Source organism: Octopus sinensis, linkage group LG21 (genome assembly GCF_006345805.1).
Source record: "Octopus sinensis linkage group LG21, ASM634580v1, whole genome shotgun sequence".
In the NCBI taxonomy this organism is placed as follows: domain Eukaryota; kingdom Metazoa; phylum Mollusca; class Cephalopoda; order Octopoda; family Octopodidae; genus Octopus; species Octopus sinensis.
This window is the reverse complement of record NC_043017.1, coordinates 18,562,283-18,582,913: the sequence shown is the minus strand read 5'-3', so window position 1 is coordinate 18,582,913 and position 20,631 is coordinate 18,562,283. Positions and strand designations below refer to the sequence as shown.

The 20,631-nt window shown below is 39.1% G+C and overlaps 1 protein-coding gene across 1 annotated transcript; it reads left to right on the top strand.

Moving 5' to 3' along the window:
• Positions 1-1,262: 1,262 nt before the first annotated feature.
• On the top strand, positions 1,263-18,661 carry LOC115222897 (PIH1 domain-containing protein 1). The gene is made up of 10 exons (XM_029793283.2): positions 1,263-1,389; positions 2,883-2,952; positions 3,821-3,888; positions 4,468-4,585; positions 6,552-6,695; positions 8,144-8,240; positions 9,001-9,087; positions 10,650-10,737; positions 12,075-12,218; positions 17,713-18,661. The coding sequence occupies exons 1-10, from the start codon at positions 1,318-1,320 to the stop codon at positions 17,761-17,763; spliced, it is 939 nt and encodes a 312-aa protein (XP_029649143.1). The 5' UTR covers positions 1,263-1,317; the 3' UTR covers positions 17,764-18,661.
• Positions 18,662-20,631: the final 1,970 nt, after the last annotated feature.

The following is a 20,631-nucleotide window of genomic DNA, read 5'->3' as shown; positions in this document are numbered from 1 at the left end:
TTGCAGCATGGTTTCTATGGCTGGATGCCCTTCCTAACATCAACCTCTTTACAGGGTGTGGTGCCTTTCATATGAATTTTTGTATCCTCCCACAATTTGAAATGCTTCCTCTCTGCTACCTCTCCAGTTTGATCTTAAGTTAAGTTTTGTAGGAGATGCAATGTCATTGTTCATATATGAATTGCCATAGAGAACAGATAAGAATTTAACTTTGCTTCAAACTTTAATAATCCTTTCTACCAAAGGCACAAGGCCTGAAACTTGGGGAAGGGAGATAGTCGATTAGATCGACCCCAGTACTCAACTGGTACTTAATTTCTTGACCCCGAAAGGATAAAAGGTAAAGTAGACCTGGGCGGAATTTGAACTCAGAATGTAGTAATGGACGAAATACCACTGAGCATTTTGTCCAGTGTGCTAACAATTCTGCCAGCTCGCCGCCTCTCTTCAAGTTTTAATAATGACAACACTTTGAATAAAGTTGCATGGATATGTTTTAATCAGGATGAAATCTGGATGCAGATGAACCAACAGGATGCAAATGAACACCATATAGCAAGATATTTTATGCAGCAGAAACGCATGTCAGACAGGGATTTAAAGAGAATATTCTGTACAAATAATCATAATAATAAAAACTGTGTACTTGTATAAATCTCATTTATTTGAATGGTCTTACATATCTGTGTCTCTTCTATTTTGTTATCATTATAAATCTTCCACTGAGGAGGGAGCGGGTTACCAACATAGATACAAGGCTCCATCTTTGGGATGTAATTAACACAGACAAATTTACATTTGGAACTTGAGAAAAGTCTTGCATATTTTTACTGTTCCACTTACAGATTGCACTTGTAATGTATGAATCAGCTGGTCGATTTCTCTTTCTGAAAATCCCAGTTTATCCAGATGTATGTATGCATGTATGTAGGCATCCATGTATGTATGTATGTATGTATGTGTGTGTGTCTAACTGTCTGTCTCTCTATCTATCTATATGTCTGTCTGTCTGTCTATCTATAATAATAATAATAATAATAATAATAATAATAAACATTGTGTACAGTGCTCAGGTGCACTACAGCTCATCAAGAAATGCTAATGAATATTAATTAAAAAATAGAATGTAATTTGGTGGAGATTAATTAAGACATTTTGATTCATTAGAGTATGCATGTTAGCAAGAGTAACTAGAAAGGTGGTGGTGGTGGTGGGGGGGAGAGATAGATAGATAGATATAATGTTAGCGGGGAACATTAACAGGTGAATGCGCGTGCTCAGCCGGAAGTGTTGGTCTCCAAGCCAAACTGAAACAACATGTCTGTAGATTCATCTTTATTAAACATTGAATCAAAGGAGCTGGACTATGAAAAACTCTTCCTGGACAGCGTAAATATTAACCATGTTTTCACTGATATTGTTTTTAGAGGCTTATGGTCAAATAGGAAGGGGGAATAATGGGCGAAGTGTCCGTGTTATTGTATTTTCACATCTTGTTTGTTTGTTTGTGGTGTAACTCTGAAAATGATTCTACCAAATTACAACCGTTTTCTTTGTTCTGTGGCGATTCATCTAATTTAATATTATTTTCCTGGTGTTCCTTCGTTGGATCTCTGGAGTAACGTTACTCGACAGTCTGCGTAGCTCGGAGATCAAGAAATCGCTCCTGGTCGAACCGCTACCTCTCCGCATTGAGAGGTCACAGCTCCGGTGCTACAGACATGCGGTTAGATTGTCGCATGAAAAGAATCGCAAGACAGATTCTTCAAGCTGAGCTATCCAGTAGGAGACCTAAGAGTAGACCACCAAGAACAAGATGGTCAGATAATATCCATTGTCTCATGCTTGGGAATCCAGCCGGAAAGTCTAATGACTGTTGCTTCTCTACCCCCATAACCTTCCCAGGACTTGTAGGCGGAGAAGGTAGCTGGATAGATGGTAGATTTTTACTTTTACATCCGTTTCACCTGCAAGGCGGGTTTATCTAAAGAACGACTGATTTCCGATGGTTTTGATGGTCAGATTCGTCGAAAACACATCAAAAACTACCGAAAAATCATACGGCTGTGTGGTAAGTAGCTTGCTAACCAACCACATGGTTCCGGGTTCAGTCCCACTGCGTGGCATCTTGGGCAAGTGTCTTCTGCTATAGCCCTGGGCCGACCAATGCCTTGTCAGTGGATTTGGTAGACGGAAACTGAAAGAAGCCTGTCGTATATATGTATGTATATATGTGTTTGTGTGTGTGTGTTTGTCCCCCTAGCATTGCTTGACAACCGATGCTGGTGTGTTTACGTCCCCGTCACTTAGCGGTTCGGAAAAAGAGACCGATAGAATAAGTACTGGGCTTACAAAGAATAAGTCCCGGGGTCGATTTGCTCGACTAAAGGCGGTGCTCCAGCATGGCCGCAGTCAACTGACTGAAACAAGTGAAAGAGTATCACCTTTAAACCGAATTGAGTGTTAACCCCAATTTTCACCCACACCCCTTATTTTTTTAAACAAAACAACCTAATTTTGGTGTAATTTTGCAATAGCGACTAGCCCTCAAAAACCCTGCCACAGGGAATGGAAATGGGTAGTGATGTATGAGAGCAAAAGAAATATTTACACACGGCGCACACACATACAAAATCCTGACCTAAATCTGTTTCTAACTAAAAATAATTTTTAAAACTTTTTTTTCGAATTAAAAGAAATTTTCAGATTCTGAATCTTTGACATTGAAATCTGAAAGCCATTTGATTTTTATTAAGTAAAATAAAGAATTAAAGTACGAGGGTGAAAGATCCATGTTAAAACGATTATATGCTATTTTCTCTTCCAATTAATTCTTCAAAACTCATCCAGAACTTTCCATTTTCTATATGTACTAAACACAGCTTCAGCATGAACCAGAACCATCAGATCTCTTCAAACCTGCCACTTTTTTACAAGTTACACCCAAACCTGGTAAGTGGACCTTTTTACACAGGTCTAAGTCTGTCACTTTTATTCAGATTTACCCCTTTACTCAAATATAAATATTGAGGTGTACTCCTTATTCAGATATAAGCTGGTCCTTTACTCAAGGGTTACTGGGCCCTGTATTTATATGTAAGTCTTGCATTAACTAAAGATGGTCCTCTTTACTCAGTTGTGAAATCCTACAATTAGATCCACCCAGACAAGTACTGTTTATATTAGAAATCATTAATTATTTGTAATATTATATTCTGCGATGGTCTAATATGTATGTAACTATGGAATGAAATGTGAAGGTGCATGGCTTAGTGGTTCAGGTATTTGGCCCACATTCCTGAGTTCAATTCTCAGTGGTGTGTTGTGTTCTTGACCAAGACATTTTATTTCAAAAATGAGTTGACTGGGACTGTAGGCTCAAGTCCAGCCATATGCATTTTTCTCTAATACCCAGAGGAACTAAGCAGCATTTTGCCTGTTTTTATGATCTGAGTTCAAATTTTGCCAAGGTCAGCTTTGCCTTTTATCCTTTTGGGATTGATAAAATAAGTACCGGTTGAACTCAGGATACCAGAGCACTGGGGTTGAACTTGAGTACCAAAACTCTTTCTTTCATCCTTTTGGAGTCAATAAGATAGTAATGGTTGACTTTGCCATTCGTCCTTTTGGGGGTCGATGAAATAAATACCAGTTGAACTTGAACATCCGAGCACTGGAGTTGATGTAATCAACTTAACCCCACACCCTAAATTGCTGGCCTTGGGCTAAAATTTAAAACCAATATGTATTTGTGTGTTTGCTTATATATAGTATTAATGTGTTTATTATATGTTCTGATGGTTTCATTTGTAATTTTCAGGTTTCTGTATCAAAGTGAAAGATGAAGAAGATAAAAAAGTCTTCATTAATATTTGTCAAGCTGACAATGTACGTATATTTGGAAATTGTATTAATTAAATTATTGTTCATGTTTAATGCTGGGTCTCAGGCTTGATTCAGCGAATATATAATCAAAGACATTCCAACTGTGACCACCATTGTGTATTCAAATAAAGTGCATCAAGCACTATGTTATTTAATGTTCCTCCTTGTTACCATTTAACCTGAGGACATTCCTGATTCTACAGGTTTATGATCATAGATGTTCCAGCTGCAACCATCTTGTCTTTTATTGATGTAGTGCATCTAGGAGTACATTTTCTAATGTGTCCTTTGTTGTTGTTGCTGTTAACCCCATGATTCAGCAGATTTATGATCTACAATGTTCCATCTGTGACCTTTGTGTCTTTTTTTTTTAAGACATAGTGTATCTAGGACTACATTATCTTATGTGACCTTCCTTGTTGCTATTGTTCCAGTGGGGAGGGTTCTGAGCCTCAGAAAATGACTGGTTGGTCAGAACCAGAACACCTTTGATGATTGGTCTGTTTCATCAGTTCTGACCCAGGGCTAAACTACAACATCAAGAACAATAATAACAGCAACATTTTTCTGTTGATGTTTCAGGTTCCAATACCTGAGGAAATATCTGACGAGAAATTAATGGAATTGCTGGATTCTGAAGTTCCAACTGATTACCGAATCCCGATGAGTCTCGGAGAATCTCACCCAGAACTCGATAAAAGTAATTTTAGCTCTTATTTTTATTTCTGTCTGTTTGTTTTATCTATTCTTTTACTAATTTCAATCATTGTGATGTGGTCATACTGGGGCACAACATCTACAAGGAGTTTTAGTTGATTGTATTAAACGGCGAGCTGGTAGAAATGTTAGCACACCGGGCGAAACGCTTTGCAGTATTTCGTCTGCCGTTACGTTCTGAGTTCAAATTCCGCCATGGTCGACTTTGCCTTTCATCCTTTTGGGGTCGATAAATTAAGTACCAGTTACGTACTGGGGTCGATGTGATCGACTTAATCCATTTGTCTGTTCTTGTTTGTACCCTCTGTGTTTAGCCCCTTGTGGGTAGTAAAGAAATATGTATTAAATCTCAGGATTTTGTCTGGGAGGCAGGGGATTGGTAGAATTAATCGAGCATCAAAGTTCCTGATGGTATTCATTCTGGTTCTTTACATTCTAAGTTCAAATCTCAACAAGATCAGCTTTGCCTTTAATCTTTCCTGAATCAATTAAATAAAATATCAATCCAGGACATGCATTGACAGAATTGGTAGAGCATGAAGTAAAATTGTTTGTGCTATTTGTTCTGGTTCGTCACACTCTGAGTTCAAATTCTGCTAAGGTCATCTTTGCCTACTATTTTGTTTAGCCACTGGTTAGCCTTGATCCGCCTGTCCTATAGTCAAATCCAATCTCAATGTGACCACCTTGTCCTTCCCTTTTGGAGAGGATAACTTGATACAAAAGATTTGATTTTTATATCTAGTAATTTAAGTAATCATTTTGATGCTCTCTCATTGTCTTCTCTGTGTTTATTCATTGGTGGAGAGGAGAGAGAGTCCATTATCCAACATTCTGGAGAATTGATGACAAATATCCTTCTGTCCTTGTATTATTAGGTCAATGAACGACCCTCGGTGACATCCTATGTCCTTTCTACTAAAGGCACAAAGACTGAAATTTGTGGGGAGGGAACTAGTCGATTACATCAACCCCAGTGTTTCACTGGTATTTAATTTACTGACCCCAAAAGGATGAAAGGCAAAGTCAACCTCAGCGGAATTTGAACTCGATGGGTGAAATACCACTAAGCATTCCATCCTGCATGCTAATGATTCTGCCAGTTCATTGCCTTTCACCACCCTAATAATGATAATGATAGGGCAGCAAGCCTGGCAGAATCATTAGCATGCTGGGCAAAATGATTTGTGGTATTTTGTCTGCTGTTACGTTCTGAGTTCAAATTCCACCAAGGTCGACTTTGCCTTTCATCCTTTCAGGGTTGATTAAATTAGTACCAATTATGCAATGGGGTCAATATAATCAAATTAAACCTTTTGTATGTCCTTGTTTGCCTCCTTTATGTTTAGCCCCCTGTGGGCAATAAAAAAACTCAATAATAATAATAATGATAATAATTATTTCAAAATTTTGCCACAGGGGCAGTTTCAGGAGATGGGGATGAGTCAATTACATTGACCCCAGTGTTCAACTGGTGCTTATGTTATTGACCCCAAAAGGATGAAAGGTAGATTTGACCTCGGCGAAATTTGAACTCAGAATGTCAAGATGGATGAAATGCCGGTAAACATTTTGTCTGGTGTGCTAACAATTCTGTCAGCTCACTGCCTTAATAATATAATAATAATAATAATATTTTTGAATTGTTACACTTCCTGCCATTGTCATCAATTATCTGATCGAGCTTGATTAGGGTTTAACCCTTTAGCATTTAAACCAGCCATATCCGGCCAAAAGTATTCAGCCTGTTTTATGTTCAAACTGGCCAGATCTGGCCTCTCACACTGACCCTACAATGTCATTTTAAAAATTAACAGCTACCTCATCAAAATCTCATAGCTACAAGATAATGCCTGATTAGTTTGAAACAATGTGGATAAAAAAGCATTAATTTTGGCAGAATAATGCGAACACTAAAGGGTTAAATGATTTTTTTTTATCCACCCTAGGTGGCCAAGCCTGTACAGTCTATGATATTGTCATCAATCCAAAGTTTTTCGAAAAGATCCAGAAGAATGAGTTGTTCCGAGTATTTATGATATCGATATCTATGGAAGGTTTGGAGGAAAAATACAAAATGAAGCTAAAACGAAGTGAGTAAAGCATGAGTTTCATTTGGCTTTTTTTTTAAGCTTTGTGGTAGAGTCTGGAAAATCATTTAAAATGAACTATGTATTGTTATAGTCCTATATTCTGTGGATGTACATATATATACGCGCACACACATGCACATACATGCGTACACAAGCACACATATATACATTCATGTGTGATGCAAACAGGGAAAATAGAACTCGAAATATGAGTATATGTATTTTATTTATTAATATTTAGCAGAAGCAACAGAGTGACGCAAGGGCTAAGAATTGACACTTATCAAACATATATATATATATACTTGGAAATGGATGTCATGTTCAATTAAATAATATATATATGTATATATATATGTGTGTGTATGTATATATATGTATGTATATATATGTATGTATATATATATATATGTATATATATATATATATGTATGTATATATATATGTATATATATATGTATGTATATATATATATGTATGTATATATATGTATGTATGTATGTATATATATGTATGTATGTATATATATATATATGTATGTATGTATATGTGTGTATGTATATATATATATATATACACGGGGAGAAACTAGAAGTAGTTGATAGTTTCCGCTACCTAGGTGACCAAGTTAGTAGTGGGGGTGGATGCTCAGAGAGTGTTACCACTAGAATAAGAATAGCCTGGGCAAAGTTTAGAAAGCTCCTACCCCTACTGGGGACAAAAAGCATGCAAAAAGCACCAACCAATTGTTGCCACTGCCAACCTGCAAGACTAAGATCCTAATTGACTGAGTGGAACTACAGTAGGGAGATGGTGGTGAGGGAGCAGAACAGAACAGGTTTCTTGTTGTAAAAGCTACATGGCTACCCACATTATTGAAGAGAGGATGGGAATGATGAGGTTGAAGCTGGATAGGGATAAAAATGGTGGTGAAGTATCATGGTGAACCCTCAAAGTATATGGTGAGGGAGTGATTTCAATGGATGAAGAACCAGTTTTGAGGAATGGCAAATATAGATGAGAGGGAATATATGAAGGGTAGGTGGTGACTGTAAGTCTTGGGTAGGGTTCGGGAGTGGATGTAATGAATGGTAGGCAAGGATGAAGGGGTAATTGATAATACATATGAGCTGGGGAAAGTAGGTGATGACTGACAGTACAGGAAGGGATGAAGAGCAGTAGACAGGGAAAAGAAGAGAGAAAGATGGTTCTTTTGGCGTGGCTACTGTTGTAGATGAGTTGCCTTAACCCCAGTTACTTGACTGTTGTTGTTGTTATCGATGAACAGGTAGAGATCTTAAAACAATTTATAAAATTTGTTAAAATAAGATATGTTTGTATATTGAAAGAGGTTGATATGTGAATTTTCATTGAGGTAGGGCATGGTGCTGCTGCTGCTAACTGTTGTCATCTTGTGTTTCTTTATTCCAATTGTTCATTTTTACCAGAATCTTGGGTGATGTTGAAGAACAAGAAGTTCATGGGAAGTATAGCACCACAGAACATTCGCAACAAATCAAAATCCTTGATTTGTGAAGTCTCTGAGTAAGTAACCTTTTCTTCTTTCAGGAAAAGTGAAAGTGCAAAATAGATCTTGAGGTCTGAGAGAGTTAAACCATTTCCTAAGAACTGGGACTCTGTCTGTTTTTGCATTGACGAAGGTTCCAGTTGGTTCAATCAATGGCACAGTCTGTTCGTGAAATTAATGTGCAAGCGGCTGAGTACTCCACAGACTTGTGTACCTTTAATATAGTCCTCAGGGAGATTCAGCATGACACAGAATGGGGCAAAGTTGGCCCTTTTTGAAATACAGGTACTACTCATTTTTGCCAGCTGAGTGAACTGCAGCATCATAAAATAAAGTGTCTTGCTCAAGGACACAATGCACTACCAGCAATTGAACCCATGACCTTACAATTGTGAGCCGAATGATATACTAACCACTGATAACACAAGCAAAAGGGGAAGACCAATCTCGTGACATCTTTTCTGTTAACATTGCTTATTCTCATTTTCAATTATGATAGAGCAATGGAAAAAAGGAAGGAAAATATCTATTTCCACTCTTTGCGTTTCTAATGGTAGTTAAATAAAATACTCAGGGTACTTTCGAGGAAAGGGCCAAGGCAGTTACTTGAACCCAAGGAGGCTCAATTAGTATTTATTTTATTGATTTCAAATGGATGAAAAGCAAAGGTTGACTTTAGCAAAGAGCTGGTGCACATTTATATGACATTTTATATGACAACCAGTCATTAACAACAGCAATTTAATAACCATTGTGTTTGTCTTTGGTTTCTTACAGTAATGTAGGGTCAGAGTCCAGTCTACAGCCTGCAGCACCATCTACTCCACTGATCAAAGAAATATCCAGCCATGCAGTGCAACATATGTATGTATTTTCTTACTTTATATAATTCTAAAATGATATAATAATAGGTACAGGTGTGGTTAAAAGGCTTACTTCTCAACCACATGGTTCTGGGTTCGGTCCTATTGCATGACACCGTGGATGTCCTCTGCTATAACCCCAAAGCCAAAGCCTTCTGGGTAGATCTTTTAATCAGAAACTGAATGAAGCCTGTTGTGTTTGTGTGTGTATATATATATATATATGGATGAATGAATTATCCTTTGTTTACCGTTAACATGGAAAATTCAATAAACAGTTACCAGGGTAGCCAAATTCACGCAAGTAACAAGGATGTAGCGGCCTATTCAAAGGTAGAAACTTCAGGTTCATGTGCAGTAATTTGTGTAGTATAATTTCTGTTTATCATTTATACAGTCATCAAAATTGTTATAATGTCTTGTTGAGATAGGTTCTCTTTCTTTCCTGATGAGAAGATTGCATTTTACACCATTTATTCCTTTGGAATAAAACCAATGTTGTCTTTGAAACATATTTCAAAAGTAAAAGAATTTGAATAGCATCTGCATTCAACTCCAGCTTCAAATAGATGCCCCAGCCCTTCAAAAGTACCTTGGACTGCAGGATGGCCTGCTGCACTTAACTTGGATCGTAGGGTGACCTGCTGTGCTTGAGGAAACCTATTGAGTCAAGTACATCACCATCAACATCAAAAAATCAAATGGAAATTGTAGTTGTGATACCTGTGCCAGTGGAACCTAAAAAAGCACCATCCATACGTGGCCGATGCCAGTACCGCCTTGACTGGCTTCCGTGCTGGTGACACATAAAAAGCACCAACCGATCGTGGCCGTTGCCAGCCTCCCCTGGTACCTGTGCCAGTGGCACGTAAAAAGCACCATCTGTACGTGGTCGATGCCAGCTCCGCCTTCATTGGCTTCCGTGCCGGTGGCACGTAAAATGCACCAACCGATCGTGGACGTTGCCAGCCTCCCCTGGCACGTAAAAAGCATCCACTACACTCACGGAGTGGTTGGCATTAGGCAGGGCATCCAGCTGTAGAAACACTGCCAGATCAGACTGAAGCCTGGTGCAGCCTCCTGGGTTCCCAGACCCCGGTTGAACCTTCCAACCCATGCCAGCATGGAAAACGGACGTTAAACGATGATGATGATGATATAGTTAATCCAAACATGAAAGCACAAAGAGAAAACGCAACAATGCGAGGACATAGAACAAGTATAGTGTTATTGGACGCTCAGGAAAGGAAAGAAAGAAGGAGGATTTAATGTTTCGAGCGGAGCTCTTCGTCAGAAACATAGAAAAAGGAAAGGTCCAAGGAAGGGAAGACGGAGAAAGAAAATCGTCAGTGATACACACGCAGTATAATGGGCTTCTTTCAGTTTCCATCTACCAAAGATACTTGCCTAAAGTGCCACACTGGGACTGAACTCAGAACCATGTAGTTGGAAAGTAGCCACACCTGTGCCTATGTCAGTAATTACTATTATTATCATTATTGTTCTTGTTAGCAGCTCTTATTTGAGTTATTAATAAGCCATGTGTTGTTTTATGTTTAACAGTGGAGAAAAGCCTTTGTATAAATTGCTGAAAGACCCTGCTCAAGGACATCCAGAATTTATGGTAGCAGAAATAAACCTTCCCAAAATTGTAAGTAAATTTATGTTTTGCACTTTTATAGGTTTTTGATATTCCCTCATCAAAGACTTGTTTCTCATGGCAGATAAAACTTATTTTGGATAAATGTCTCTGCTATATATTTTCTCAGTTTCTTGAGGAGGCTGTGAAAATTGACCATTTCTTCTGTACATGTAACAGTTAGAAATTCTAACTCACTGACACACTTCCATCCTCTGACTGACAGCTGTACTGTCTCCTCTCTGCTGCTATAATCACTGTTGCTCCTTGGAGCTGGCTGGGCTCACATTCCTCCTTCCTGCTTAGGCACTCCATCCCATTCACTTCTCCACCTCCCATTACCCTTGTTATATCCAATGCCCCTCCTTCACCAGGCCCTTCCTTTATGCTAATCACTACACTCAGGCCTCTGTATGCTGTAGCAAAAGCAACCCATTTAGGAAATCAGCAACTCCAAATAAAAGCTTATGGTTGTAAAATACTCAAACTACAGACAGCCTCTCACTCTGTGTGTGTGTCTGTATATATATCACCATCATCATCATCATCCACTTTCCATGCTGGCATGGGTTGGACAGTTTGACTGGAACCAGAGAGCTGCACCAGGTTCCAGTCTGATTTGGCTTGGCTTCTATGGCCGGACGCCCTTCCTAAATGTTATTGATTGCTTATACGTAGTGTGTTCATTTGCTTCACTCCATTTCCATGTAAGTCACAGACCAGCAATTTACTTTGTGCCAGCCCCCTCTGGCTCCTGTGCTGGTGGCACACAAAAAGCACCCACTGTATTCTCGGAGTGGTTGGCGTTAGGAAGGGCATCCAGCTGTAGAAACACTGCCAGATCAGATTGGAGCCTGGTGCAGTTTCCTGGCTTCCCAGACCCCAGTTGAACCGTCCAACCCATGCCAGCTTGGAAAACAGACGTTAAATGATGATGATGATGATGGTGTTGATAAGCCTGGTCTGTAACTATTCAGACATCTTTGGTTACAAGTTTACTTCATAAGGGTCTCACTTGAGACCAAACAAAGAACACGTTAAATAATGTAGTCCTAAATGCACCATTGTCATCCTTTTTGCACCTACTTTCCCATCCTTGAATGAGTCGGATGGAATTCATTGAGACAGATTTCCTTCAACCAGATGCTCTACTTGTTGCCAGGTTACCTAAAATCAAAAGCCTGTTCTGTCTGGACTATCCTTGGGCTAAAAAACAACACTCATCATTATCATCCTTACTGTTACAATGTCTGTTCTCTTTGTGCCTTTATGAATCAAATTCTTTTGTCTCGTCTGAACTTCCATATAAAAGCCATTTTTCTTTCTCTGTTCACTTTTCCCTTTCACAGAAAATTGCTACGTCATTGATTCTCAATATCGGAGAAGACCGCTTGCTTCTAGAAACGAGATCGGATGTCTACTTGTTAGATATCTATTTTCCATACAACATCATCCAGGAAAACTGTGGGGCACAGTTCAATAGAAAGACTAAGGTAATTATCAAAGATTATCAGTGCTTATTTAAATTTAATTAGTTTGTACATGCAGTGACATCTAAGAAATTTGGATTTACTCCTGCACCCATTACACTCTCAGAATGATTGGCATGTTAGGAAGGGCATCCAGCCATAGAAAACCATGCTAAGTCAGACTGGAGTCTCGTACAGCTTTCCAATTTACTAGCTCTGGTCAAAATGTCCAACCCATGCCAGCATGGACAACAAACGTTAAAGGATGATGATGATGATGATATATATATGAATAACAACAGATGGGTTGTGGTTCATTACAGCTGTTTAAGATGTGTTTTTTTTTTTTTTGTTGACGTGTTACATCATGCGGAAAAATGTGTTTTCATCAACTGGATACATGTAGGAATTAAACCTTTTGGACATCTCAGTAACAAAGTCAAAAGTACCATTTTTTGGAGTCTACTGACCAAAATTCGGTCAGAGAGTGACTAAACCACTGTAGCATGTAGCTATACAGAGGAAACAGGTGACTTGATTGGGGAGGTGAGAGGAAGGGGATAATAGTGGGGGAGAAATGTGGAAGAGAGGAGAGGTAAGGAAATGTGAACCTTCAGATTCTGTTTCATAAAGAGTAAGAAGATAAGGCTATTTTGTTTTTATTTTAATCTATTTTAGTTAGATTACAGGGTTCTGACACAAACTCATTAAAATGCAATAAAAGTGGAAGGCTGAAGAACAGATTGTTTATATAGACTTGCATTTGTGTACAAAGATATACACAAGGAATCTGTCCAGAGACATGCAACCAAACGCATACCCTCCATCAGACACCTACCATATTCTGAGTGCCTTGTTTCCCTGGGCATGGAGTCACTGAAGCTCTGGCGTCTGGGCGACGGACTTGGTAAACACCCACAAAGTTATCAACCACCTCACCAACAACAACACTGAACACCTTTTTGATCTCCATGTGTCTAACACACGTGGACATGCCTACAAAGTCAGAAAACAACACAGCTCCCATGACTTTCGGAAACATTTTTTCACGCTCAGAGTTGCTGAAGCATGGAATAAACTGCCTGCGTCAGTTGTTGACTGCCATGACACTGCATCCTTTAAGGCCCTCATGCTTTCCGAAATCCGCCGAAACTACACCTGATTATATATACACTTTAGATGAGTTGTAGTGCACCTGAGCACTGTACACAATTATTATTATTATTATTATTATTATTATTATTATTATTATTATAATAATAAATTTACTTATGCCCGTATAGACACATATTTATCATGCTGTACATTCTTTCAGGATCAATGAAAATAAAAAATACCAATCTGAAGGTGGTGGATGGTTGGAAGTGTTAGAGGGTCCAGTGAAATACCTTGTCGTATTTATATTCCTACTGTTTGTGTTTTGACAACAATATCTGTGACACCACTGGTGTCGGTGGCCATCCCTGTGGACAAAAATGTTGGCGTAGAGAAGGGAATTTTAACACCTGACATGAAATCATCTTCCCTACTTCTCAAGTACTCCTACCCTATTCTTGAGGGGCTTTTTTCCCCCCCTTTTTCCTGTTCTTTTTCTGTCTTGTTAACCTCACTGGTGCAGGTGGCATGCAAAAAGCACCCAGTTCAATCTGAAAACCAGTTGGCGTTAGGAAAGGTATCCAGCCGTAGGAACTACGCCAAAGCTGGCATTGGGGCACAAAGCAGTCTTGTGGCTTGCCATGTCCTGTCAAGCCATCCAACCTCTGCCAGCTTGGAGGACTTACACTAAATGATGATGAGGATTAGGATGATGTGGTTGTGTAACTCTCAATCTTCTGTAAAGAAACAGCCTTTCCAATCCTGTGTGTGTATACATTTATATATGTGTGTGTGTGTGTGTGTGTCTATATATATATATATATACAGAGAGAGAGAGACATAGTCAACTATGGTTGATGGAGGCCTTTCATACTCATAAAGAGCCGTTTGTAATTTTTTAAATTTTTATTTCAAATTTATTTATTTTCTCAAGAACAAATTAGTCGTGGATGACGCAGTTATCTCCCTTCCATCAATATCTTCACACATACTCGTTCCTTCCTTACTTACTCACTCACTCACTCCCTCCCTCCGAACTCGAACTCCGAAACTTCAGTTCAACAGAATTTTGTTTATTTGAGTCTGATATCAGTTGATATTTGGGCTCAAAAGTCATTTAAGATCTCACGCTAGGAAAGAGCTATTATAGGTACAAGAATAGGTCAAGCTTTGCAAAGAACAACCACCATATATGTGTGTGTATGTATATGTATGTGTGTGTGTCTATTTGGCTGTATATGTCTATATATATATACATGTATGTAAATATATATATGTATATGTATATATATATATATATATATATATATTTGTGTATATATATATATATGATGATGATGATACTATGACTGGGTGTTGAAACAGCTACTAAATGGCTCAAATGTGGATGTAATATATCTTGACTTTGCAAAAGCCTTTGATAAAGTCGACCATGGTATGATCTGTCACAAACTGCGTGGTCTCGGCATAGGCGGGAAACTTGGAGAGTGGCTGCACAACTTCCTAAAAGACAGAAAACAGGCAGTTGTGAGCAATGGAGCCACCTCCAAGGAAATGCAAATAACAAGCGGTGTCCCACAGGGCACTGTCTTGGGGCCACTGATGTTCATAGTGGCCCTTTCAGACATGCCTTCAGTTGCTACGATGACCACCCTTGCTAGCTATGCAGATGACACAAAACTCTCCCACGCAATACAAAACCCTGAAAATATTGCGCATCTGCAACATGAGCTGGACACAATATACAGGTGGGCTGAGGACAACAACATGCAGTTTAATGCAGGTAAGTTCCAGGCCCTGCGCTACTGGCACACAAAGGTAAATGACGTGAAGACTGGATACACTGGCCCAGGAAGAATTGCAATCCCTGAGTCAAAATCAGTGCGTGACCTGGGCATTGACATGAGCAATGATGCATCTTTCCAAATGCATATTGCTAATCTGGTGATAAAATGCAGACGGCTAGCTGGATGGATTCTCCGAACTTTCAGAACAAGAGAGAAGGAGACACTGATGGTCCTATGGAAAACATTTGTCCTCAGCCACTTGGACTACTGCTCCCAACTTTGGTCACCACACAATATAAAACAAACAGCAGAACTCGAAGCAACTCAGAGAAGCTACACAAAGAAAATCGTCTCAATGCAAAATGTCAGCTACTGGGAAAGACTGAAGGTATTAACCTCTTCTCCCTGGAGCGGAGGCGGGAGAGATATGCAGTGATATACATCTGGAAAATCCTGGAGGGTCTTGTCCCAACTTTGGCATTCAAAGTTACTCCAACCGCAGAACAGGGCGCTGCTGCGTGGTGCCAAGGATTCCAACATCACCATCAAAATACAGGTCCATATACTGCAACAGCTTGGGTTTCAGAGGACCACAGCTCTTTAACATCCTCCCTAAATGCCTGAGAGACTTACATGGTGTGGATGTGGGTTTCTTTAAAACTAAACTGGATCTCTTCTTGTTGGGAGTCCCAGATGAACCTACCTCACGACAGGAGACACGGATGCGGGCAGCAGCATCGAACTCCCTTGTTGATCAAGTGCCACGTATCAGAGGTGGATTCACAAACTAGTGTAGCTCATTCAGCGGTGGTGCCCCAGCATGGCCGCGGCCTTCGGGCTAAAACATTTTTAAGGATTTTAAGGATTTATATATATATTTGTGTATGTATATATATATATATATATGTATTTGTGTATATATATATATATATTTATATATTTGTGTATGTATATATATATATGATGATGATGATACTATGACTGGGTGTTGAAACAGCTACTAAATGGCTCAAATGTGGATGTAATATATCTTGACTTTGCAAAAGCCTTTGATAAAGTCGACCATGGTATGATCTGTCACAAACTGCGTGGTCTCGGCATAGGCGGGAAACTTGGAGAGTGGCTGCACAACTTCCTAAAAGACAGAAAACAGGCAGTTGTGAGCAATGGAGCCACCTCCAAGGAAATGCAAATAACAAGCGGTGTCCCACAGGGCACTGTCTTGGGGCCACTGATGTTCATAGTGGCCCTTTCAGACATGCCTTCAGTTGCTACGATGACCACCCTTGCTAGCTATGCAGATGACACAAAACTCTCCCACGCAATACAAAACCCTGAAAATATTGCGCATCTGCAACATGAGCTGGACACAATATACAGGTGGGCTGAGGACAACAACATGCAGTTTAATGCAGGTAAGTTCCAGGCCCTGCGCTACTGGCACACAAAGGTAAATGACGTGAAGACTGGATACACTGGCCCAGGAAGAATTGCAATCCCTGAGTCAAAATCAGTGCGTGACCTGGGCATTGACATGAGCAATGATGCATCTTTCCAAATGCATATTGCTAATCTGGTGATAAAATGCAGACGGCTAGCTGGATGGATTCTCCGAACTTTCAGAACAAGAGAGAAGGAGACACTGATGGTCCTATGGAAAACATTTGTCCTCAGCCACTTGGACTACTGCTCCCAACTTTGGTCACCACACAATATAAAACAAACAGCAGAACTCGAAGCAACTCAGAGAAGCTACACAAAGAAAATCGTCTCAATGCAAAATGTCAGCTACTGGGAAAGACTGAAGGTATTAAACCTCTTCTCCCTGGAGCGGAGGCGGGAGAGATATGCAGTGATATACATCTGGAAAATCCTGGAGGGTCTTGTCCCAAACTTTGGCATTCAAAGTTACTCCAACCGCAGAACAGGGCGCTGCTGCGTGGTGCCAAGGATTCCAACATCACCATCAAAATACAGGTCCATATACTGCAACAGCTTGGGTTTCAGAGGACCACAGCTCTTTAACATCCTCCCTAAATGCCTGAGAGACTTACATGGTGTGGATGTGGGTTTCTTTAAAACTAAACTGGATCTCTTCTTGTTGGGAGTCCCAGATGAACCTACCTCACGACAGGAGACACGGATGCGGGCAGCAGCATCGAACTCCCTGTTGATCAAGTGCCACGTATCAGAGGTGGATTCACAAACTAGTGTAGCTCATTCAGCGGTGGTGCCCCAGCATGGCCGCGGCCTTCGGGCTAAAACATTTTTAAGGATTTTAAGGATTTATATATATATTTGTGTATGTATATATATATATATATATGTATTTGTGTATATATATATATATATTTATATATTTGTGTATGTATATATATATATATGTATTTGTGTATGTATATATATATATATATGTATTTGTGTTGTTGTTTTTTCTGTTTTCTCGTTTGGATTAACCTATATATATATATATATATATATATGTATATAGCTTCCTGGATATTAATTCTGACTAATTTTGTCTAAAGATGCTGTAAATTATTTGAAACAAATTGCAAGTTTGTAAGACCATTGAATAAAGTCTATCTGTTCTGAATATAACAAACTTTAACTGTTGTTTTTTATCTCCATTTCAGTTATTAACTGTCACCATGCCAGTCCAACCAGAGAATTATGTAACAACCTGATCATTGTGCAAGAAACTACACAATATATTTCTGTTCTAGTTGTTAACAGCCAGGATGCCAGTGCAAACAAAGTGTTATTATATAATGACCTGACTGATGCTTTCTGGACATTAGACAATGTATATTTTTGTTCCAATTATTCATATTGAATTAATTTTTGCACAATTTTTTCAATACTTCTCAAATTGGTGATTTTTATGTATAATGATGCATAAAAATTATCAATTCAAGACAGAATAACCAAGAGCAAGAAAAGTGGGTGGTAGATATTCAATTCAGTTTTACACCACCACCGACTCTTTACCCTGGGGTACCTTCATTGGAGTTTATGGAATTTTGTATGGGTGATATCTTTAATCATTTGCCTGGTTTTAACACAACCACCTGGGTCTTGGACCCTTTAGTAGTGTTACACCTGGTGCTAGATGGGGTTTTGTATTTTTTTCACCCAGTTTAACACCATCTACTTGCCCCTGGGTGTCTTTAGTCTGGAGATTCTTCCTCTCTTCATCCAGTCGTGGAGTTCTGCAAAAGGTCCTGAAGGATAGGAAATGACTTAAAATCTATCTATTGTTTGCTGAATCTGCCCTGTAGGGACCTGTTGGTCTTATCTCTCTCTCTCTTTCTTATCCTCCCCCTCACTGTCTGTCTGTCTATCTATCTATCTATTCCCCTCATATTTCTGTCTATAATGTTTGAAATCATTTATTTTAAAATCTAAAATCTTAGCCATTAATTCACAAACTATGCAATATTACATTGATATTAGCTCTGTATTTGAGAGAGAAACAACCAAGAGACCCAGCAATTAACAGATTCTTGGTTCAAATCCCAGCATTGTTTCTGTCTGTTATTGTTTTTTTATAAATGTTTAATAAATGTGTTTTTGAAAATATTACTGTTTCCTGTTGTTTCTTGATGTTCATCTGATTGTCTATATCAGTTTTTAGACAAATAAAGATATTTCTGTTAAAATAATATTGGCTTAATGACTCATCCTAGGCACAAGAGTCTGATGCAAAGGTAAGTTGTTGTTCGACAAAAGAATCTGAGATGAGAATTGAATTGAAGGCTGTGTGGTTAAGAAGCTTGCTTCACAACCATCTGGTTCCAGGGTCAATCTCATTGGGTGGAACATGGGGCAAACATCTTTGGACAATTAATACCCTGTGGGTGGAATTCGGTAGGCAGAAACTGTATAAAGTCCATCACATTCAGTGGAATGGCTGGAGTATGTGCCACCTGGGCTAGCCTTTGAATTTGCTGTCTCTCCCCCCACCACCACACCATTGCTATACAAGTTTATACACTGGACCCAAAAGTGTCACCTGGGGTGGTCCATCCACCTTTGGCTATGCTAAAGGTCACAAATATAATTAGAACTCTTACAGGATTTCATGGTTATACTTGTGTTCAGTTCTAATGCCATTCATAATTTATTTTGCAATGTACTTGGTGACCCTGTTGGTGTTGGTGCCATATAAAAAGCATTGGTGTTGATGTCACACGAAAGCACCCAACACACTCTATAAAGTGATTGGCATTAGGAAGGGCATTCATCATTTGAAACCATGCCAAAAGAGATGACTGAAGCCTGGCATGGCACTTGGCCTTGCCAACTCCTGTCCAACCATTGAACTCATGCCAGCATGGAAAACACGTTAAATGATGATGATAATATAAGGGACCTTGAAAGACAGCTGCTCCAAAACCTCAGTGAAGAATCCAAGTGAATCATGGGTACATTCTTCCTTTCAGGGATTGATAAAAAAGGAGCAATCCAAGAGCGTGGATTGGTGGAAGTATAAGAACGTTGGACCAGGTGTCTTGCAGTGTTTGCTGCAGCTCTTTGCATTCTGAGTTCAAATCTGCTGTGGCCGACTTAGAGTGGTAGAATTAACCCTTCACCCCATTTAATATTACTACCTGGTGACGTGGGGGGTCTTTTGTGGAATCTACTGTCTTGCAAGCATTTAGACCAAGTCTCACGTTTTAGTGATACTTCTCTCCTTCCCTGTCACCAATTTCAGAGGCTCTGTTGGGGGTTTTAGTAGACTTGAACCGGAGTTGTCACAATTCTGGACTTCAAACCACGTGTGAAGCCAAGTTATCAGTGCCAATCTGAAGCTAGTTTTCACGTAATAGTTTCTCCAGAGTTTTCTCCATACTAAGCCTATGAATAAAGACCATTTTGAGCGCCAATTTGCAGAATGTTGTTGATGCCAGGCCGGAGTAATTGTCTTCACACTCGTGAAATCTTTTTAACAACTGCATGCTTAAACTGACATGCAATTTGTGGTGGTAGACATGAAGCTGTCGCATGTATATAGCAGTATATATATTCTTTGTGTTTTATCCAGCCCCAGTGCTAAATTTTGATATCCAGCAACTTTACGGGTTGCATTAACTTTCTTTCATCTTGTTGACTCTACATGGATACTTTGTAATGCATGACCAACTTCATATGACATGTGTGGTGTTAATAAATCACATCTATATGTTATCAAGGTGTTGTTAAATCATTTACACTTGGCCTCAACCAACAGCAAATATTAACAAACACCTAGCAAACGGCTCATGCACTCTGCCATATCATCTGCAGTAAAATATGAAATAGATAAATAAATAAATAAATAAAAAGGCTTTGCTCAAACAATAAGCCTTTCCTTAATGGTATGTCAATTTTGGAGAACCCTTAAATCTTGATATTAACTCCCCCACTCAAACTATGATACATCTTCTAGAGGCGGTGATTATTTTAATAAATAATGAATTTTTGTTGCAAAGCATTTAACAAACTAGCATTTGTCTATGTTATTCAAATACATGCCACTGGCCATTTCGAGTTATTTCTCTTAGCTCAATTTT